The sequence below is a fragment of the Oryzias latipes genome, chromosome 23, assembly GCF_002234675.1.
Source record: "Oryzias latipes chromosome 23, ASM223467v1".
In the NCBI taxonomy this organism is placed as follows: Eukaryota; Metazoa; Chordata; class Actinopteri; order Beloniformes; family Adrianichthyidae; genus Oryzias; species Oryzias latipes.
This window is the reverse complement of record NC_019881.2, coordinates 4,711,159-4,733,233: the sequence shown is the minus strand read 5'-3', so window position 1 is coordinate 4,733,233 and position 22,075 is coordinate 4,711,159. Positions and strand designations below refer to the sequence as shown.

At 38.5% G+C, this 22,075-nt stretch overlaps 3 protein-coding genes across 4 annotated transcripts; 2 read left to right on the top strand and 1 right to left on the bottom strand.

Annotated features, from left to right (window-relative positions):
- Window positions 1-3,775: 3,775 nt before the first annotated feature.
- Window positions 3,776-9,285, top strand: LOC101166763 (aldose reductase). The gene is made up of 10 exons (XM_004082888.4): window positions 3,776-3,981; window positions 4,333-4,500; window positions 6,734-6,850; window positions 6,922-6,999; window positions 7,118-7,240; window positions 7,327-7,433; window positions 8,216-8,297; window positions 8,519-8,602; window positions 8,976-9,058; window positions 9,163-9,285. Exons 1-10 carry the CDS (start codon window positions 3,916-3,918, stop codon window positions 9,203-9,205), a joined length of 951 nt encoding a protein of 316 aa, XP_004082936.2. The 5' UTR covers window positions 3,776-3,915; the 3' UTR covers window positions 9,206-9,285.
- Window positions 9,286-14,008: 4,723 nt separating this feature from the next.
- dnajb9 (DnaJ heat shock protein family (Hsp40) member B9) lies at window positions 14,009-17,536 on the bottom strand. The gene is made up of 3 exons (XM_004082887.4): window positions 17,410-17,536; window positions 16,901-17,141; window positions 14,009-15,163 (listed from the first exon to the last, which is right to left on the bottom strand). Exons 2-3 carry the CDS (start codon window positions 17,115-17,117, stop codon window positions 14,697-14,699), a joined length of 684 nt encoding a protein of 227 aa, XP_004082935.1. The 5' UTR covers window positions 17,118-17,141; window positions 17,410-17,536; the 3' UTR covers window positions 14,009-14,696.
- A 1,824-nt stretch (window positions 17,537-19,360) lies between these two features.
- On the top strand, window positions 19,361-20,946 carry LOC101166268 (THAP domain-containing protein 5). Of its 2 annotated transcripts, none has more exons than XM_004082886.3 (3): window positions 19,361-19,535; window positions 19,888-20,074; window positions 20,239-20,946. In XM_004082886.3, the coding sequence occupies exons 1-3, from the start codon at window positions 19,450-19,452 to the stop codon at window positions 20,875-20,877; spliced, it is 912 nt and encodes a 303-aa protein (XP_004082934.2). In that variant the 5' UTR covers window positions 19,361-19,449; the 3' UTR covers window positions 20,878-20,946. The 2 variants fall into 2 exon arrangements, with proteins under 2 accessions (XP_004082934.2, XP_023808212.1); XM_023952444.1 differs by lacking the exon at window positions 19,361-19,535 and adding an exon at window positions 19,753-19,801.
- The last annotated feature ends 1,129 nt before the right edge of the window (window positions 20,947-22,075 follow it).

Sequence of the window (22,075 nt, the reverse complement as noted above, 5' to 3'; positions counted from 1 at the left end):
ACAATGACCACTGCCATACTGTAAAGTACTACCAGTGTCTGAAAGTGTTAGTACAATTGACTAATTGTCGGGGGGGGTTTGTGACTTTTGTAGAAATTTTGCTGAAAAAGGCAAAACAAAATGTGACACAAACCAGAAACAGGGATGACGTCAGAGGAGGTTTTTGAAATCTGTCTAAGAAAAGAACCTCTTTGTCCCTCAGGGTTAAGAAGACGTTCTTGGATCATGTGCAGTTCCTTCTAAAAACCCTGTTATCTCTGGTTGTTGGGAGTGAGAGGAGCTCTTCAGCCTGAACAGCAGCTTTGTGACGAAGAAGGAGCCACATCTTTCAAATACATGTAACCTCAAATATTTAAAAAACATTTTTACCTTTTTGCCTGAAATAAGCTCCTGATCATCCAGGAAATGTGTATTCGTTTGTGTAGAATAACTAACAATATATTTAAAGTCGCGCTCCAACCATCTTTTGATCTATTTTCAAAGTGTTCCCATTGGTTTTTGTCATGAAGATTATCTAGTTTTTAGCCAAAATTAAAAAACCTGTGTTAATTTCTAAGACTTAGTTTCTGCAGAGCGGCAGTAGTTCATTAGAAACAAGTGGACGGGACTGTTGGCACTGAGCAACCCCGCCCCCACTTCCCCTCCCCATTGCTGAGAGCTTGGAGTAAGGAGCTTACAGCACATTTTCTACATCACAAATACGATATATTTCATACAGCTGTGTCTAATTCACAATGATTTGAACAAAGAAATACTCAGAGATACAACGTTGAGCCTAACTTTAATTTAAATATCTCCTCCACCATCAGAAAAATGCTACAAGAACATGTTAAAAAGAGAATTTTCATTGGAGTGGGTCTTTAAGAATAAAAAATGGTCAAAGGTCACCTAAGATGATCCATCTTTGAGTTATTGGCATAATTACCATGACAAAAACCAACGGTAATGCTTTGAAAATAGATCTAAAGATGGTTGGAGTGAGACTTCAAATATGCTGTTATCACTATAAAAAGAGTATTTGGGCTGCAGTTGGAAAGATGAACTTTTTCACATTGATCTAACTTAATTATTTAGTTTGGCGAAGATAAATCGTTTTTTTGAGTTCATTCAACTTAAAAATAACATGTAATTGTCTGACAGAGTTATTTTTACTTTCAATCAACTTAATTCAATTAAGTTGGTGTAACTTTGGTGTGAATCGTCAATGCGTCATAACGTAAGGCAGCGCAATGAATTGTGGGAGACCATTTTCTTTGTCTATCTGAGCAGATTGGGATTTAAGTGTGAGTTTTTGTCCTTGTGTTTTGTTGACCTGTTTAGTAATGTAACCCTTGTGCTATCCTAGGCACTTTAACATTGGGAGTGGGGTCATCTAGACCCATTAGACAGTGCTCTGAACCTTTTTTCTTCAATGATTTGTGATCTTCACTGGTGTCCATGGATTACATGAAATCTTTCCACCTTTATCCACCTTTGTCATGGTAGGGAGAACATGTCAATGTAAGGGTGGGGTCATCTAAGATAGCACAAGGGTTTTAACTGTTATGTTTATTTCTTTCTGCACCAGGAGTTAGAGTTTGGGAGAGGACGATGGCCAACCCCCTTGAGTGGAAAGACACCGTATGTTCCGATATTAAAGATAGAGTTCACGTCAAGTGAGTTCCTGCCTTGTAATGCGAGATATCGTTAGGTCACTCATGTCTTTGAAATGGAAATCACAAGTCCCATTGGTTGAAACTTTACAAAAATGTGTCCATTTAAGTCGTATAAACAAAATTAAAAAAAAAAAATGACAAAAAATTTAAGTTAGATCACATATTAAAATTGAATTGGATAGACATAAAAAAATTAAATAAACTTTATATAAATAAATAAACTTAATTCAATTACGTGTTACCAATTGAAGTGATTCAATTAAGTTGGATCAACTTAAATCAGATCAACTCAATATCAGACAAAAGTCCCCCTGAATTCTCATCCTAACTGGTTTGTTCACTCTGATGTCATGTGGCTCTTTGACATGAACTCCAAAGATCAGAAGACTTGCTCCAACTTGCAATGTTTACCTTGCAACCTGGCATGTTGTCTTCAAGGACTAAAAAGGGATTTTTGTCAGCCTTTTCCCACTTTTCATTCATTCATCTTCTAAACCGTTTTCTTCCCTTTCGGGGTCACGGGGCTGCCCGAGCCTATCCCGGCCTTAAGGTTTGGTCTGTGATGAACCTTACTAGATGGATGAAGAAGGAACGATGTCCTGATATAGTATCAAAGCTACACGCCACGAGGAGTGGACATTACTCCATTAACTCAAACCTCATACTCACAGTGACTGGGCAAAAAAATCACTGTGTTCCTATAAACCTATTTTATATATATGTTTTATATATATATATAGAGAGAGAGAGAGAGAGAGAGGGTTAGGCAAAATACATATATATGTAATTCGGTCTCAATAATCAGAAATGCACACATAACAAATACACACGCTCTGATTGTGAAACAGATTGTGTGCATTTTTTGATTATTGAGACTGAATTATTTCCATAGGGGGACCCCTGCCGCTCGGTAGAATCTGTCAATCAAACATTTGACGTGAGACCACAAACTTCAATTGAGGTATCTTATTGGTCAGCTTATAAGTTGAATAACTTGCACATCAGAAGAAATATGATGATAAAAGCAGAGCAAAAATGCTTATACTGACAAATCTAAAAAACGGAATAATAGCTGTTTATTTCTTTATAGAAGTCTGATTCCTGTTTAGATTCTAAGGAGGGAGGGAGAGAGGGTCACTAAGTCCAGTTCTCATTTACAGTCAATGGTGGCGACCATGAGGGGATGCAGGTCTGTAGCTGGAGCTACTGGATCAGCAGCTGACTCAGAGGGAGAGGATTAAACTGAGGAGGAAGCTCGGAAAATGCAAAAATGGTCCTCAAAGATCAATAAACAACAAAAAAATGTATATTAAACATGAAAACAAATGACTCATACTATTTGTGTAAAGTTACAATTAATTAAAAGTTTACTTAAAAAAGATGTAAATGGGGATTTTAATGTTGAACATATTCTTGTGGATTTTTTCTGATGATGGAGGACATATATCAAGAAAATAAAGCTTAAAATTGAATTTCTGAGTATTTCTTTGATTCATTTAGTTGCTCTATACAACCTTCAGTTCCTCTGTTTGTTCCAGAAAATGCTGAAATGATTCTTTTTTTATTACTACCCTTATAACTGTTTTGTTTGTAAATTACTCACTAATCATCAGAGTTTTGTGCACATTAAGGGGAAAACAATCTGAGTTCATTTGTTGGTTCAACAATTAAAACCAGTAAATTTGTTGGATTATGAGTGTGTGACATGTTTGCACAACATAACAGTGGAAAAAATGAAATTATTTTCCACTTTAATCAGATTATCACAGGATTATTCAGTCACACAGGCTTTGTTTGAAGCTGGTGGTTTTTTTCTAAATGCAAAAATAAAATTGTATTTTTAAATTCAGGCTATGCTCTGCGTCTAAAACTGCAGTTTGGTGAAATGTCAAGTGTTGTGTAATAGACTGTCCTCTACACACCTTTCACTTTGCCACAATTTTTTTTAATCACCCCTAACCCTTCCTTTTCATAAAGGTGAGTAATGAGTGCTGCCAAACGGCAGCTTTCAGAGCTTTGGTCACCATCCATGAAAACAATCATTTCCTTTTTTCAACAATGTCCCGCCTTATTACATAATTATTGTGTCACACCAGCTTGGGCTGAAAGTGCCTCTGTTTTTCTAAAGAAGATGGAAGTAACAGACGTCTCTGAACCCTCCCACATGGTGAAATAAAAAGGCGTCGGTCACTTTGGTTCCAAACAAATCTGCTCAGTGAAAACAGTTGCTTGTTAACTTTACATGTGAACGGCTTCCAAGATGATCCCAGCAGTTACTCTCAGCACCGGAGCTAAGATTCCCATTGTGGGTCTGGGAACCTGGAGGGTAAGTTTGGATATGGAGAGTCCGTTAGGTCTTCCTGGCTTTATCTTTGTCCCATTTTTATTCATATTATATTTTAATTTTGATTATTTTCCTTCTTTTTTAGTAAAAGTTTTGTTTTGTCTGCCTGCATTCAGATTGACTGAGGGGGTTGGTGGCAGGCAACAATTTTTGCTGAGTCATGCTATGTCACCATATAATTTGGCAAGAGTGAATTAAGGCCTTTTGTTGAAATGAATGAAAATGTTTTGCCACACTTCCTAATGCAATTTTCTGATATTAAAAGTAAAATTTGAGGATTTTTTTCTTACTTTAGTTCGATTTTGCTGAGGTTTGCTTTCTCCGTCTCCACAGGCAGAACCGGGAAAAGTCTGCGAGTCTGTGAAAGTAGCTATAAGTAACGGCTACAGACACATAGACGGTGCCTACCTTTACGAGAATGAAGAAGAGGTCGGGGCAGGAATTCATGCAATGATCGACCAAGGAGTGGTGAAGAGGGAAGATCTGTTCATCGTCAGCAAGGTGAGCTCGAAAAAAAAGCTAATCATGTCGATTAAGATTGAAAAACAAAATAGTTTCACTGGTGTTTGTATTTTATTGATAGGAATTTATTTTATTAATATATATTCATTATTTGTTATTTTATAATGATTTATCCATCTGTTTTCTTAACCCGCTAAATCCCTTTCGGAGGTCACAGGGTTGCTGGAGCCTATCCTAGCTAGTGTTGAACAAAAGTGGTGACAGGTCTTTACAACTATGAAATAGTAGTTAATAGTTTAATAATTAGTATTTAATAAAGTATGTGATTCCAAAAAAACACAATTTCTCAAAAACAGTCTTTCGGTTAAATAAACTAAGGAAAGGATATACAGTGATCCTCGCTATAACGCGGTTTACTTTTCACCGTTTCGCTACTTCACGGATTTGCGTCGTGCATTGTGTTCTGCATTCTGATTGGCTAAAAAGTCACTCCGCTTCTTCTCTACCTGTGCGTCAATAATGTTGCAGTTTAATATGTACACGTACGTAAAACAGCTTGCCAAATTTACAACACGTACGTGCAAATCATCTTGCTATTTCGAGTTTCTCCAAAACCCATAGAAAAAAGAGCGAAAACAACTGCCTATCTCTATGTTCTTCTCCCGAACAAACACACCTGCACCGCGGGCTTCAAAAGAAGAAAACACTGCAGAGCGGAGTCAAGATGCAGCGGCTCAGTCTGAAGAGCAGTGAAATACACCTGAGTCACTATTTGTCCCACTGTACTTTGTATTTTTTCCATAATCATTTTAAAATTTCTCCCCTTTAATCCAATTACTCGGGCGGGGCTAATCTCCGCGATTTGAAGCCTTCTGTTCACATCGAGGATTCAAATTATTTGACAGTACAGCACAGAAGTTATTTGTTGAAAAAAAGGTTTCTAAAGTACTTTTATTTGTTAAACAAATGCTTGAGCCTGTTTGTTCTACCTTTTCCAATGTATAATAGAGTATTTAATTGTATAATAATTGTAAAAAAAAAGGTTTCTACTTAACGGATTTTGCCTATCACGGGTTCTTTATGGAACGTAACCCCCGGGAAAAACAAGTGTTTACTGTACCGTATTTTCCGGACTATAAAGGCCCGTACACACCGGGACGAATATTCACCAGGCGTTTTTCAACACGTTTTTTGTGTTCACACCCAGGCGATTTTCGCTGACGATGAGCCGAGCGAACATGCAATTTCATTCCCTGACATTAGATGGTGCTTAATGTAAAACAGAAATACTCCTGTACACAAGGTGACACTGCGCAACTTTACGCTTCTTAAAGTCGCTTTTCACTCAGAAGAATAGAGCAAGTATTTACGCGCTTGTCAGAATCATACAAAGAAAACACGAATATTTCAAGCATCAGTAGCTCCAACTGGTGCTTGGTTCGGGGATATTTTAGAATGTCCGTCATTATTTCTTCGTGGCAGTGTAGACGCTACTTGGCGTCTATCTTCTTCGCTGGTATATGTGCTCAGAAAGGCAGTTTTGTGTTTGAGCGCCCCCAAGCTGTGTTTTACTGTAACTTCAATAAGCTCCACACACGTGTGCAAAAGCGCCATTCTCACTGGTCGTATAGTTTTCGACGCGGGGCGTCAAACCAAAAAAACGAACCCGAGGCGTTTTTTAAAAAGTGACGCTTTGACACTCCAAACTTTCTTTCTGCTGCTCGATTACCATTTTCGGCTGCATATTTCACTACTTGCAGCTTGTAATCTGCAGAATATGATTTTCTTTTAGGTGGAATTTTTCAGCCCTCCTCAGTTGTTTTTAGTGGTATGAAAGTACCACTAAGTACCGCTCCGAGCCTGGAGCGCCCTCTTGCGGTTGTCAGTGTGAAAATAACGAACGTGAAATTTTTTAACAATGTAATTTATTTCAAATATAAGTCGCACCCCTTGCCAAACTATGAAAAAAAGGGCGACTTATAGTTCGGAAAATACGGTAAATAAATCAAACTCTTTATTTTTAATAAGACAAATGAAAACATACAGCATATGAGTTTGTAAAGATTGTATTTGTTAAAGTTAATGTCCCGTAACCGAGCTGTTCTCCACAGTCAGGGGAGCGGTGAGCTGCAAAAACTGCCGCGCACGAGAACCATTTGATAGTTCAACCCCCCCCATCCCGAAATACAGAGCCTCATCCAAAACACAAGTTGATTATGTTATATCAGTCTTACAGAGTTTGTCTATATAAAGGGATCTTGGTGTTTTCTAGCTGTGGTGTACCTTCCATGTTCCATCTCTGGTGAGAGGAGCATGTGAAAAGACTCTCAGTGACCTGAAACTTGACTACCTGGACCTGTACCTCATGCATTTCCCAGTTGGCATGAAGGTTTGTTCCTACATACCTCAATATTTGACCAATTTGTCGAATCAAGCTCAGTCACTGTTTCACTGTTACAGCCTGGGGACAAGCTTTTGCCTATGGATGATGAGAAGCAAATAATCCCTGATGATTCCAATTTCGTGGACACTTGGGAGGTAATGGAAGATGCTGAGTTGGTGGAATGATGCAAGCAGATTAGTGTGCATGCATGAATGAAGGGAGAGTGAAAATCTATTGAACGCCTACTAACATCAGTGGAAACGTTCTCTACAGGCCATGGAGAAGCTGGTGGATGACGGGCTGGTGAAAGCCATCGGTGTATCAAACTTCAACAAAGATCAGATTGAAGCCATCCTCAATAAACCCGGCCTCAAGCACAAACCAGTAACCAACCAGGTGAAGAACATCTCATCGTGACTCGTGTTTTACCAATGAACGGTGTTCGGTAAACAAGAAACCAACGCCGTTTTGTCTATTCTCAGATTGAATGCCATCCATATCTGAACCAAGAGAAGATGATCGACTACTGCAGGTCAAAGGGCATCTTCGTGACCGCCTATGCTCCTCTGGGCTCCCCTGAAAGACCCTGGTAGGAAGATGTACTTTGTTCTAAAGCTTTGTTCACACCCTCGTTGGAAATGCGTGGTCAGGCGACCACTTTCAATGAGCAGTCTATATAAATGCGTATGTGTGCGCGTTTCGGGCTTGCACATTCAAAACTCTGTTTGTAGAGGCACTTGTATGCCTCTACATATGTTCCTATAATCGTTTTCAGACTCTATGTGCAAAATGAGCATTGAAAGTCAAACCAGCTTGAACTTTGACTAATCAGGGACTTGGATTTGATAGTGGTATGGATGGCGTTCTTTTTAATTCTCTAAAGTACCAACCTTCTCAAGATTGATCATGGAGGATCAATAAAAAATGCGGTTTGTGCGAGAGTGGACTTGTATGACATTAAGGCTGAATCTGAATTTCTTCCCTACCCGTACATCTTTGTATCCCTACTTTTATTAGTCCAAGCGGAGAGATGTGGAAAAAATAGTGTCTTCAAATTAGGATGTTACTACTAATTAACAACGTCATCAATAGTCCCCGGTCATGTACACAAGCGCGGCAGAGGGATAGCGCTGGGGCTCCTCAAAAAAAACACTTTTGGACACCGCTACGGCAATCAGGAGGAGCCGGCCCAAGTCTTTCATATATCAGGAACAGCCTAAATCACAAGATCACCAAGCCTCTTCCAACTGTAGGTGGTGGACGTGCACCTACAGTAGCAACAGTAGCAAAAGTAAAAGAAGAAAAAGGAGCCCCTCCATGAACATAGCATTATACACCGGTTGCACTTTTCATCATGTGTTCTAATTGAAGGGCTTCCCCTGATGACCCCACCCTGATGGAGGAACCTACCATCAAGGCCATAGCTGAGAAGTACAAGAAGACCGCAGCACATGTGAGAAGAGTCAACCTGCTGATTGTTTTTGCTATTATATATACCGTTTAGGAGCAACGGTTTTATTGAACTTTGGTGAACAGGCAACCTAACAGACGGTGTCATGAAGATTTTCAAAGCTTCAGCTTAGATGCTTAGATGTGACGATCCAGAAACTCAAAGACTCAACAGTTTTCCTTAAATTTAAGCGTGAAGCTTTTATTTATTTGTTGTTCTTGCAGGTTCTCATGAGGTTCCACATCCAGAGAAACGTGGCGGTCATCGCCAAGTCCGTAACACCCAGTCGAATCAAGGAAAATATCCAGGTATTGTTTGAATTATTATTGTGAGATTAAGATGTATTAATTTACCTAATTTACTTTACCTCCTGGCTGTGTTGTTTATCCATGGTTATCATTTAATTTAAACTCCTCCCCCTTTTCTCATTGGATTTATAAAGAAGAAGTCATGCCAACTTCAGTAGCCCCACCCGCTATCTCCAATATCTCTTTTTTTACATTTACGTTATAGATTTATATAATAAAATGTTATTAAACTCTATTAAAAATGTGTAAGATATGTTTTGTAAGAAGAATTTTAATGTCAGATGGCGGTTGATCTTATTTCTTTGTGGAATCGTGTGTTTTGTCAAAAACAAAATTGAAGTATTGAAGTCATATTCTCTCTTATCTCTTTCAGTTGTTTGACTTTGAGTTAAGTGAGGAGGACATGAAGAAAATCCTGAGTTTGAACAAAAACTGGAGAGGATTCCCTGCAGAGTGGTAAGTACAGATGCCTGCATTCAATGAAAGACATACAATTAAAACGTGTGCTTTTATTGAAAACTCTAGAAGGTGATTTAAAAATGTTTCTTTGTCCTCTACAGGGCCACAAAGCATAAAGACTATCCCTACCATACAGAATACTAACTATGTAATGTAATGATTGTAATGATTTACATGCTTTTTTAAGCATATGTAAGAATTTAATAAAATAAACGCAAAAAAAATTCTTTTGTTTGTATTTTGTTTTGAAACAGTGACTGTGTTGCATAAATGTGGGATGAAAACAAAGACAACCTAAGCAGAAGTCTAGTGGAGGTTTTAGATTTTTAGTAGTGTTGGTTAAAAAAAAGGTTCTTGCAAATTGTGCTAGGGTATAAATATGATAGCTTTGAATTCCAAAATTTATTTTGTTGAAAACAACAATAAAAAATAAAAGAAAAGTAGAGGACCAAGCACAGAGCAGGTGGTACACCATAAGTCACTGACTATTGATGAAAGACTGGAATTTAAAACTTAAAATACAGTCTATTATACATTACTGACGTGGTGTAACCCTTGTGCTATCCTAGTCACTTTAACATTGGGAGTTGGGTCATCTAGACCCACAAGACAGTGCGCTGAACCTTTTTTTTTCAATGATTTGTGATCTTCACTGGTGTCCATGGATTACATGAAATCTTTCTACCTTTATCCACCTTTATCATGGTAGGGAGAACACGTCAATGTAAGGGTGGGGTCATCTAAGATAGCACAAGGGATAAAAAATATGTTGAAATAGCTGTCAAATAATATTTCATAGAGTCATAACGTATTACTAAAATCCTAAAATGTATGTAAAATGTGTCTGGAAGTGGTGGTGCACGACCCCAAACCCAGGAAACCAGGTTTGGTGGCGTAAACTTAAAGACCCACTTTGATTAACCCTAGCACAGTATATTGTTAGTAAGATTTTATTCATTCATTTGTGTACATGTTTTCTTTCTTTGTAATTGTATTTTTGAATTGTTTTTTTTCTTATTATTTTGAAAAATTTATTAATAAATCATACATAAGAAAAAGTGCGACTGCACTCACCGCAGTGTCTCAAGGCAGTGTGTGTGTGGGGGGGGGGGGGGGGGGGATTCGTTTGAGCACTGTTCACGGGGGGCGATGGGTGGGTGGGTAGCTGGAGAGGGTGTTTAGCATCCTGATGGCCTGGTGTGTGAAGCTGTTTCTGAGCCTGGTGGTGCGGGAGCGGAGGCTCCTATACCTCTTCCCCGAGGGCAGAAGGCGGAACAGGTTGTGTGCTGTCAGGGTGATGTGCATCCTTGACCATTGTTAGTGCTTTGCAGGTGATGTATAAGTCCTGCAGGGAGAGGAGTTTGTGCTCCAGTGATTCTCCTGGCTGTGTTGACTATGCGCTGCAAGGCTCTCCTGTTGTTGTGTGTGCAGCTGCCACCCCACACAGTGATGCAGCTGGAGAGGATGCTCTCAATGGTTCCTCTGTAGAATGTGGTCATGATGGCTTGTGAAGCACTTGATCTTTTTAGTTTCCGCAGGAAGTAGAGACGTTGCTGACCTTTCTTTGCCAATGATGTGGAGTTGGCGGTCCAGGAGAGGTCCTCATTGATGTGTACCCCCAGGAATTTTGTGCTGCTCACTCTCTCCACAGCAGTACCATCGACGATCAGTGGCCCCTCTGGAAGTTGACAACAATCTCCAATGTCTTACTGACATTTATCAGGAGGTTATTATCTCCACACCATTTTGTCAGCAGATCTACCTCTTCCCTGTATGTGGCCTCATCGCCCTTGGTGATCAGACCCACCAGAGTTGTGTTGTCTGCAAATTTCACACGGTGGTTGGTGCTGTGGGTTTGTGTTGCAGTGCAATGAGATGAGTTGCCATGAGCGCAGCATAGTAGATATTGTTTGGTATTGCACAGAGACCCGGCTATTGCACAGAAGACAGTTATTGCGTAGTTGTAATTTAGCACTTGTAGAAGTCAGAGTTGGGTGTAGTTGGTGGAAGTGTGTGTATTCCGTATAGTGATTGCCTGTGGAAAAAAGCTGGGTGAAGAGCAGCGAACTAAGCACACAGCCTTGGGGTGCCCCGGTATTGAGAATGCTTGTATTTGAGGTGTTGTTGCCGGCACGTACTGTTTGTGGTCTTCAGCTGAGGAAGTCCAGCAGCCAGTTGCAGATGGGGGTGTTAACACCCAGCTTCTCCAGTTTGCAAATGAGTTGCTGTGGTATTATTGTGTTAAATGCAGAGCTGAAGTCTATGAACAACATTCTCACATATGCGTCCTTTTTGTCTAAGTGGGTGAGAGCTGGGTGGAGAGCAGAACAGATGGCGTCCTCTGTCGATCGTTTGGGTCGGTATGCAAACTGAAAAGGGTCCAGGGTGGGGGGAAGGGTGGATTTTATGTGTAACATGACTAGCCGTTCAAAGCACTTCATGATGATGGGCGTTAGTGCTATGGGGCGGTAGTCGTTGAAGCAGGATGGTGATGGTTTCTTTGGCACAGGCATGATGGTGGTAGCCTTGAAGCATGATGGGACGATGGCTTGCTCCAAGGAGATGTTAAAGATGTCTGTGAAGACATCCTTTAGCTCCTCTGCGCATATTGTCTGGACCCGCAGCTTTCCGTGGGTGAAAAGAAGCTGTTCCGGTTGTTGGGAAGGGGGGTGTTGTTCTCACAGCTCTGTGGTGCAGGCTTGTAGTCTCTGATGGCCTGGGGTCCCTGCCACAGGCTCTGTGCATCTCCCTAAAAAGAAAAAAGAAAAACAATAGATTTACCCCACTGATTCATGCGAGTGATCTATTTGTGTAACACAGATGGTATGGTGCCAGGTTTCAAGCAAAGTCTGGCCAGTCTTATCAAAATCTGGTTCCACAAAATATTTTGAACATAGCCTGACTGCATTGCTAGTTGGTAACCACAGTGATCCATCTGGGTTAGCTCTTCTTTTTGCCAAGTCCCACTTTTTCCTTAAGTCTGAATCCATTGGAAACCTGCAAGAAAAGTTCAGTCACTGTGTCAGAAACGTATAAATCTATATTACTATAATAGCCTGGTCCTAGTATACTATATATACCACAATAAAGTTTACATTTATGTCGACAGAAAATTATATGTACATCATGCAGCATGTTGATAATATAGCAGTGCAGCATCATGCATGTGTACTAGTACTACACGTGTCAACATGTGTACTAGTAATGATGCCTCTGCAGCATTAACCCTTGTACTATCTTAGATGACCCACCCTTCCATTGACGTGTTCTCCCTACCATGACAAAGGTGGATAAAGGTGGAAAGATTTCATGTAATCCATGGACACCAGTGAAGATCACAAATCATTGAAGAAAAAAGGTTCAGAGCACTGTCTAGTGGGTCTAGATGACCCAACTCCCAATGTTAAATTGCCTAGGATAGCACAAGGGTTACACAAGCAAACATATGTTTTCTATGCAACTGTAATTTTCACTTGCCAATGTTGTGGTGTTGGCGGTCCAGGAGAAGTCCTCGTTTATGTGTACCCCCAGGAATTTTGTGCTGCTCACTCTCTCCACAGCAGTACCATCGACGATCAGTGGCCCCTCTGGAAGTTGACAACAATCTCCTTTGTCTTACTGACATTTATCAGGAGGTTATTATCTCCACACCATTTTGTCAGCAGATCTACCTCTTCCCTGTATGTGGCCTCATCGCCCTTGGTGATCAGACCCACCAGAGTTGTGTCGTCTGCAAATTTCACACGGTGGTTGGTGCTGTGGGTTGTTGTGCAGTGCAATGAGATGAGTTGCCATGAGCGCAGCATAGTAGATATTGTGTGGTATTGCACACAGACCCGGTTATTGCACAGAAGACAGTTATTGCGTAGTTGTAATTTAGCACTTGTAGAAGTCAGAGTTGGGTGTAGTTGGTGGAAGTGTGTGTATTCCGTATGGTGTTGCCTGTGGAAAAAAGCTGTTCCTTAGTCCATTTGTCCTGGTTCTGATGGACCTGTACCTCCTGCCAGAGGGCAGCAGAACAAACAAAGCAGGATGGGTGGAGTCGGTGTTGATGTCACCCTGCTGAGGCAGCGTGTGTGGTAGATGTCCTTCAGTGAGGGGACAGGGGGGCCGATGATCCTCTGCGCCGTTTTTAAACACTCTCTGGAGTTCTGCCATTCTGCTTCAGTGCAGTGGGAGAACCACACTGTGATGCAGTAGGACGGGATGCGGATGAGGTTATCAGCCTGACACAACCTGGACAGTTTCAGGGCTTCATCTCTGTAGGCCGTCTCATCACCCCCAGAGATCAGCCCCACCACAGTAGTGTCGTCTGCAAACTTCATTATCCCTTGTGCTATCCTACGACCCCACCCTTACTTTGACGTGTTCTCCCTACCATGACAAAGGTGGATAAAGGTGGAAAGATTTCATGTAAACCATGGACACCAGTGAAGATCACAAATCATTGAAGAAAAAAGGTTCAGAGCACTGTCTAGTGGGTCTAGATGACCCAACTCCCAATGTTAAAGTACCTAGGATAGCACAAGGATTAATTATAATCTACATTTTTTTTATATTTGACCATTTCTCAACTAGGTTCGCATCTGTGGATGTTTTTCCCGTTGCTGTTTTTTCAAAATAAAAGCCTGTTTTAATCTTGTTTGTCTTTCCTATTAAAATGTATCTTTAGTTCCAAGACTAAAAGATTAGCAAAATTAATCATATGATTAACCCTTGTGCTATCCTAAGCACTTTACCATTAGGAGTTGGGTCATCTAGACCCACTAGACAGTGCGCTGAACTTTTTCTCTTCAGTGATTTGTGATCTTCACTGGTGTCCAAGGATTACATGAAATCTTTCCACCTTTATCCACCTTTGTCATGGTAGGGAGAACACGTCAAAGTAAGGGTGGGGTCATCTAACATAGCACAAGGGTTACATCTGAATAAATAAAGGACTGCTGCTTTTTTTATATCACTCAAAAAGGATGCAGTTTATTAACAGCACACACACACACGTACGTAAAGTGCAGACGTAAGACAATGACAGCATTGTCTTGAATGATAGGCAACATATTGCACATTTTGATCCGTTTGGAAACTTTTCAGACCATTTAGCTTCACTGGCAAGCATATTTTCTTATTGTCGGACAAAGAACAGCTTAGCATGAACCGATAAACTTCCTCTGGAGAATTCAAATGGAGGAAACAGTGACGACTTGTGCCTCTTTCACATCAGATCTTTTTTCAAACTAAAAAACTGTCACGGCTGCTCCTTCAAATTGGCAAAAAAAAGGGAGGGGGGGGTTTGCAGGTGATAATAGCAGAACTAAAGGTTACATAATGAAGACTCATGGCTTCACTATCCTCAAAAGAGAAAATGAGCCAAGTCTTTTGGATCGTACCATCACAAAAATAAAGATGAATCAAAGTTTATCAATGACCTCAATGATCCTGGCACTCTTTTTTTATGCTAGGAGCAACAATATTGCTTTCAAGTTGTCATTTTTCAGGCCAGCGTGGATAGAACAAAAAAAAAAGAAATCATTTCCAAAACATCTATTTGTAAAACTTGCTTCCGCTGGTTTGCAGAGTGGGTGGGTCCTACCCCGGTATTGTCCACAAAGTGATAAATTAGCATTCAGCCGTCCCCTCAGGAGCAGTCGGTGAACGTGGTCACCATGTTCCCCCTGCGCTGAGTCACCGTCCTGCAGTGCTGCTTCGCCGAGCCCTGAAACCTGCCGTCAGTCCTGGAGGCGTGCCCGTTGAAGGAGAACATCTTCTCCAAGTCCTCGAACATGTCGTCGAAGACCCCGCCCCCGAAGCTGGAGTGCTGAAACACCCGCCGCTGCTTGTTCATGGCCTCTCGGTGGGCCTGGAAGTGGCCGTCGAACTGTCTTTTCTGGTGCGCCTGGTTGTGGGAGTGGAAGTGGTGTTGGTGTCGCTGCTGGCCGAAGGCGTCAAAGTCTTTGAAAATGTCGTCGAAGTTGAAGGATTGGTAGTGCTGTTTGAAGTTATAGTGGCCGCTTCCTTCTCCTCCGGGGCCGTCTGTCGAGGACGCGCTGTGGCCGAACTGATCGTACTCTCTTCTTCTCTTGTCATCCGAAAGCGTTTCATATGCTAAAACAAGGAGAATATACTTAGAATAGACTGGATTTTTTTTCCTAAAATATACCCCACTAATATACCCCACCATTTGTCCAATTAAAATACAATAAAAGTGTGCATTTGCCATTTATCTGAGAGTATGAATCTACCATTCTAAAATCCATTGCCCTGGAAATTTCCCATAACTCTCTGCGTGCATCAATCCTTACTAGTTTGGCAAATTGTGTTTGAACTTTTAATCATTTGGGGGGGAAAAGTATCCCAATTCATTTTTTTATTAATCATCCTGGATTTCATCAGAGCACAATGGATACATAAATAATCTTTGAAAAAAAATGTTCCTTTTTATTATGTTTTTACATTGGAAGACTGGTGACGTATGAAGTTTTAGGGACACTAAAAAAGAAAATCTAAATAAATGATCATAGCACTCATTTGATCAGGACATCACTGAGTTTTTGCTCCATAGAAATATTAAAAAAAAGGCTAAATGATTTCCAAAACATCTATTTTTTGAACTCGCTTCATTTGGATTGTAAAATACCACAGGTGATAATTTAGTATTCAGTTAAGTTATTAAATTATGAGGGGGGAAAAAAAAGTCGGTTGTACAATTATATATTAAAGAAATGACAATAAAAACATTTTATTGCAATAAAATGTAAATTAGTAAAAAACTTGTAAATTTAGTGCATAACAATTATAAAAAATGTAAGAATTTTTGGCAGATTTTTATGTTTGCAAAGCTTTTTTAAAAATACATTTGGAAGTCCTTCAAATTAAAAATTGTACAATAAAAAGAAAAGCAGATTCTTAGAGAGGTGGAAACCTTTTTTAAAGCTAAATGTGAAAAAAATTTTAAAACTTGATTTTCCTTTTGTTAAATTATTTTTTGAAGCACAAATTTACAACTTTGTTGTTGTAAAACTTAACTTTTCTTAAAATAGTACAATTACATTTCAGTAAAATCTTGATTTCCGTTAATAAGTTTACAGCTTTAATCTCATTAATGTTTTAACCTTTTTTTCCGACTGAATTCCTGTAAAATCGTGACACTTCATAATTTTATGAGCTTGTTCTCAAACTTTCCCATAATTTTAGGACTTTATTTGACTTTTTTCCATCATTGTACTACTTTATTCTTTTAAAATGCAACTTTTTCCCTTCATTATTTTAAGAATTTTTGCCTCAAATTTTTCTTGTTTTTTATTATTTTATAGTTTGAATTTGGTGACATTTTTTTGAACATTTGCAGAATACATTTCAGAAATATAACATGCATAATATAACAGTTCTAAATATATGTCACACTTGTGTTAAACTTTTGAAATTCTTAACTATTGAGAACAAAAATACAATATGTATATTTTAAACAAACTGTTAATAAAGCAAAACCAAATATAAGTTGTTGTTTTTTTCACGGTGGCCCTAATTCTCGTAGTGACGTCATATTTGTCGTTTAAAAGAAAATAGTCAGCATCCGTCGGAGTTGCGTTAAATTCCAGGGCACGGTGTTTAACGTTATTTTCATTCTTCAAAAAAACTTTATTAACAAAGTTGAAAATCAATAGATGCAAAACAGAAAAAAATGAACAAAGCGGCAGAAGCTGGATAGCAATAATAAATAAATAAAAAGAAACAAATGCAAAGCATATTCTTCTTCTTATTAGTCGGACTATATAGTCTTTTAGGTGTTAGTGAGGGGGTTCGGACACAACATTGATTGACACAATAAGTTACCCCACTTACCCTCTGCTATTTCTCTGAACTTTGCCTCCGCGTCTGGGCCCTTGTTCCGGTCGGGGTGGTACTTCAGAGCCAGTTTGTGGAAAGCCTTTTTGATATGGCGCTCCGTGGCATCTTTGGGGACCCCCAGAATATCATAGTAGTCCCTCTTTGCCAGGATGAACTCGGATATGAGCAGGACATGTACGGCTAACAGAAACACCGACTGAGCTGGAGCCATATCGGTGCTTTTGACCCTCTTTTCCTGTTAGTGGATGTGGGGAGGAAGGAGATATATTAGCGGCACAAAAAGACTATTTAGACACACGTTTAAAACCAAAACTTACCAACCGATAAAAAAGGAAAGAATAAAAGTTACTTAATCTAGCTAGCTAGCTAATTTTACCTGTTAGCGGCAAAAACCGGTAATATTTTGATGGAAAGCTACAGCTTCAAACAGAAACGCGTCTTTACTGGCTATTTATTTACAAATTAAAAACCAATTAGGTTTGTACGGTTAAAAAAAGGTTTACCTGTAAAAGAGATGACAAACAGACCGAATGATAGCTCTGTCAGCCGCCAAAAGCTCCAGCTGATGCGAAACGAAAGCTAGCGGGGACTGACGAAATGCATTCCAGAGCCGTAACACCACGACTCTCAACGCGATTGGTCAGAGCTGGTCACAAGGTGAGCTCTGATTGGTTAAAACTGTATGCACGTGGACGAATGCAATGGAGATCACGGTAGTTACAGAGGAAAAAGAAAATGATATTTTTTTTTATTATGTGGATACCTTTTTCTATGTTTATATTTGTCAGTAGTGATAAATATTATATATACTAATTAAATTTAAACAAAAAAAATTACCCATGAAACAAGAGAGACTTACGCAAACTTCCGGGTTTGTATAACGGTCGTATAGGACATATTTTTTTTTTTTTTTTTTTTTTTTTTTTATTGAACAATTGCAACTTACAAAACAAGAAAATACAACAATTATGCACATATAATGTACAATAGAATTCTGAATACAGAACAAACATGTTGCATTCTTTAAAAAATACTAATTATTAATAATAAACACAAAAGGGAATAAGAAATAAAAAGAAACAAAAAAATAAAGAGAAAAGAGAAAATGCGAGAGTAAATCTATGTCAGCAGTCCAAAAGATTTACAGATGCTAATTGTTTTTTGAGCTTTTGTATTTTTTGAAGCAGAAATTAAGTTTAAATAATGCTGCAGTTCCAGTTTGAACACAAACGTATAGGACATATTAGAAGATTACTAAACGTTATTTTTTAAAAATCAAACTTAAAAATGGTGTTCATGCTATTGTCCATAAGTCCCAAAGCCGTTTTATGCTTGGTAGGTATATTTCTGACAACACTGGATTATAAAGAAATCATCCCCAGTGATCTTCTTTTTAGATTTTCAGGAAAAAAAAAAACATTTTTCATTTAAAATCTCTACGCGGATAATAAAAAACACTGCTTTCAAAACTTTATAGGGCACTTCTTGTAGATTTAACAATATCAAAGGAGTGCGACAATTGACATACATTATTTTAACTTGTAGGCCAAAACGATTTCAGTCGGCAACACTTGAAGTAATTGAGGTAAGCGATAAAAAACCTAAAATTTGCAGATGATACCACAATGGAAAATGGTTAGGTCAAGTCTTCCAATGAAAATAAAAGTAAGAAACAGATTTAAAATTATATTTGGCCTATGTAGAATACATAGAAATATAAAATAATAAGTTTTACTGTTCAAACTTTTATATTTAAAGATATATATGTATATGTAGATATATTACATTTAAGGTTTGATTAATTAATTAACTAATTTAGTGGTATAAAAGTTAATCTTGCCACTGATTACTTTTTTGGTGACAATCCAGAAGAGTTGTTCTTTATTTTATTTTATTTTATTTTACATGTTTGTATTAAAGTACAGTATTGAAGTATTGATATGTTCGTACTTTATCTGCCATGTACAATACCTTTTGTTATTTTACAGTACAGAAATGTTATTTATATTATTTGTTTGCATGAATGTATACAGTAAATTGATATGTTTGTGCTGTATCTGACATTTACGATAAACATTTTTTCTTCTTTTTATAGTACGGAAGTGTTGTTCTTATTTGATTTGATTTTACATCTTTGTATTAAAGTAAACTGTCGATTGATATTTTTTTTACATGTCAGCATGTACAATAAAGTTTATTCCTTTCTTTCTTTTTTACAGTCCGGAAGTGTTTTTATTTGTTTAATTTTATTTTATTTTACATCTTTGAATTAAAGTAAACAGTCTATTGGTATTTTTGTACTGTATCTGCCATGTTCAATTACGTTTTTTTTTGTTTTTTTACAGTTCGAAAGTGTTTTTATTTTATTTTACATCTTTGTATTGAGGTAAACGGCTTATTAATATTTTTGTAATGTTTCTGCCATGTACAATAAAGTTTTTTGTATTTTTTTACAGACCGGAAGTGCTCATTTTCACGCTGTTCTGCGTTCTCAGAACTGTGGCAGTCCGTTGGAGGTGTTTTCATGTCGCTTCCGCTCAGACATGCCTCGCTACTGCGCCGTCAAAGGTTGCAGAAACCGAGGAGGAACTTCGTCCAGACAAGAACACAAGAGAATTAGCTTTTACCCGTATGTTTTCTGACGCTCTCAAACCTTTACTTAGTCGGTAGACATCATGTTCATTGGTTCTATGGTGCCACTCCCCTAGACGCTAAGTTTTTATGAGCTAATTATGCAGTTTAAAGACCCACCAAGATGAAAATTGTGTTTTTGCTGTTTTTTACATATTATATTGGCATTTTTTTGATGATGGAGGACAAATATAAAGAAAAATTAAGCTTAAAAGCGCTCATTGCTAAAAGACCACTGAGAACTCTCAAAATATGAAAAAGACTGTAAGAATAAAGCTTTTATTTTGGTGAATTTACTATGGCTCAGTCTAAGATGCTAATGAGGCTTTTTACTGTCGTCCTCACTGAAGGTTTCCCTTACAAGACAAACCGCGGCTCCACAAATGGGTGGCAAACATGAACCGGAGAGGCTGGACGCCAAGTCGACATCAGTATCTGTGCAGTGAACATTTCACACAGAGCTGCTTTGACATCCGATGGGGAATCCGTTATCTGAAGCAAACAGCCGTCCCCACCATTTTTCCTGCTGACAATAATGTATGCATTTGTCTTTTTTTTATGTTTATGTAACTAAAATCCAAATAACACGCTTTTTTTTTGCTTGTATTTGTCTTGACACATCTATTTTCTGAGTTTTTTATGTTTTATTACTTGTAATTTTCCGTTTTTTAATGGTCATTTTTTATGTTTTTGTCCTGTAGGACGGTGAGAAAGACTTCTGTTTAAGCAAGCAAAGCCCCATGATCACATCCAGCGCCTCAGAGGTTGGAGTTGAGCCTAAAGAAGCTTCTTATTACAGCAGCAAACCTCTGATTTTGAGGAATTCATGGAGAGCAGCTCAAAGAAATGCAAGACAGGATGCTGCAGAAGCTTCAAAGACAGGAGGGCTCCCTCTTGTGGTCGGCACCGGTATTGTTTTTCTAACAGAGATTCCAGAGCCTGGAGTCTGTGATGATGGGATGGTTGCAGGATCCGATCTTAAACAGCATCCTCTTGACAGACTTCATACCAAAGCGCAGCTGGACTCTGCCGTAGCCGAGCTTTGTTGCGACGCCTCCGCACTAACAGACACGGCTGACCCCCAAACGGCGCCGGGTCAAACATTTTTAGAGGAAAATTCAACGGCGAGGGAGTCCTCAGGCGGAGGCCGCGCTTCGGCGGATGAGCACTCCTACTGCAGAGCGGAGGACACGAATAGAGATCAGCTGTGGTGCAAAGTCTTGTGTCTGAACGCCAAAATCATGGAGCTGGACCGCAGGGAGCAGAACACGGTGGCAAAAATCCAGGCGCTGGAGACGGAGATCGCTCTGCTGCAGAGGGACGCCGACAGACGGCTTTAGAAGATGTTCACACAAACGTTCGCTCAGAATTTCCTGTTATGTAAAATAAAAAACAACTGTGGAAAAGACTATAAGTGTGTAACTTACTGTAACCTCGCATCTAATGATGCAAAGAGTTTGATGAGTTTGAGGTGGCTTTAATTGATAAAGAAATCTTATCAAATTGAAATATTTTTGGTTTTCAGCTGAAAAACTCTGATTTAAAAAAAAAAAAACACTGAAGAAGTCATATCTGAAAGAGAATATGAATATTCCTCAGAAGAGTGACTCAAATACAAGATTGAAAAGAAACAAAATACTATTTCCTGTGCTTTTCTAAACCTGATTGATGGTTCCTTTTTTTCTTCATTATTTAAAAGGCAGTTTTGAAATCCGCTCCTGTTTACATTTCAATATTTGTTTATGTAACAAAAAAGTAAACTAAGTCAAATCGAAGTATTTAAACGTTTGTTTTTTTTATTTTATTTTATTTGCATCAAATCAATTTAATGAGTTATTATTAAGGAATAATTTAAAAATCGCACTTTCACAGTAAATTTTCTTATCAAAATCATTTATATTACATTTTTCCCTAAATTTAGGAGTTCTGTTTGTATTCATGCATTTATTTAATATTTATTTTTTTGTGAATATGTTGAAATGTTTTTAAAGAAACGTAAACGTTTTTCTTAGTTGCCTTAGGAAAAAAAAGTGACAAAGGGAGAAAAGAGACGGATAAAAGACGGTGTGCAGTGTTTAATCAATAAGACTAAGAAGGACCAAGGAGAGAGTGGATCTCCACCCAACTGAAACCGTGGATTTTAATGTGCTTTCAAAGTAATTATCGGTTAACCCTTGTGCTATCCTATGACCCCCCCCTTACATTGACGTGTTCTCCCTACCATGACAAAGGTGGATAAAGGTGGAAAGATTTCATGTAATCCATGGACACCAGTGAAGATCACAAATCATTGAAGAAAAAAGGTTCAGAGCTCTGTCTAGTGGGTCTAGATGACCCAACTCCCAATGCGCATATTTAGCAAAAAAATATTACCTAGAACCCATAAAAAATGCAAAAACAAAAAAAAATATTCAAAAAACTTTGAATAAAAAAATGTAATAAAAGAGTAATTTTGTGTGAATAATTGTAGATAATAGACATGTGGATTTCATTACGGCTTACTAAACATTTGGTTGCTATGGTCTACTTTAAATTGTA

What these genes read in the sequence shown, in the direction of transcription:
- LOC101166763 (XM_004082888.4), top strand. Translation starts at nt 3,916, where the DNA reads ATGATCCCAGCAGTTACTCTCAGCACCGGAGCTAAGATTCCCATTGTG. An exon ending in ATTTCGTGGACACTTGGGAG is followed by an intron (nt 7,000 to 7,117) that starts GTAATGGAAGAT and finishes CGTTCTCTACAG; the next exon opens with GCCATGGAGAAGCTGGTGGA. An exon ending in GAATCAAGGAAAATATCCAG is followed by an intron (nt 8,603 to 8,975) that starts GTATTGTTTGAA and finishes TATCTCTTTCAG; the next exon opens with TTGTTTGACTTTGAGTTAAG.
- dnajb9 (XM_004082887.4), bottom strand. Translation starts at nt 17,117, where the DNA reads ATGGCTCCAGCTCAGTCGGTGTTTCTGTTAGCCGTACATGTCCTGCTC. An exon ending in GTTCAGAGAAATAGCAGAGG is followed by an intron (nt 15,164 to 16,900) that starts GTAAGTGGGGTA and finishes TCCTTGTTTTAG; the next exon opens with CATATGAAACGCTTTCGGAT.
- LOC101166268 (XM_004082886.3), top strand. Translation starts at nt 19,450, where the DNA reads ATGCCTCGCTACTGCGCCGTCAAAGGTTGCAGAAACCGAGGAGGAACT. An exon ending in AAGAGAATTAGCTTTTACCC is followed by an intron (nt 19,536 to 19,887) that starts GTATGTTTTCTG and finishes TCCTCACTGAAG; the next exon opens with GTTTCCCTTACAAGACAAAC. An exon ending in TTTTTCCTGCTGACAATAAT is followed by an intron (nt 20,075 to 20,238) that starts GTATGCATTTGT and finishes TTTGTCCTGTAG; the next exon opens with GACGGTGAGAAAGACTTCTG.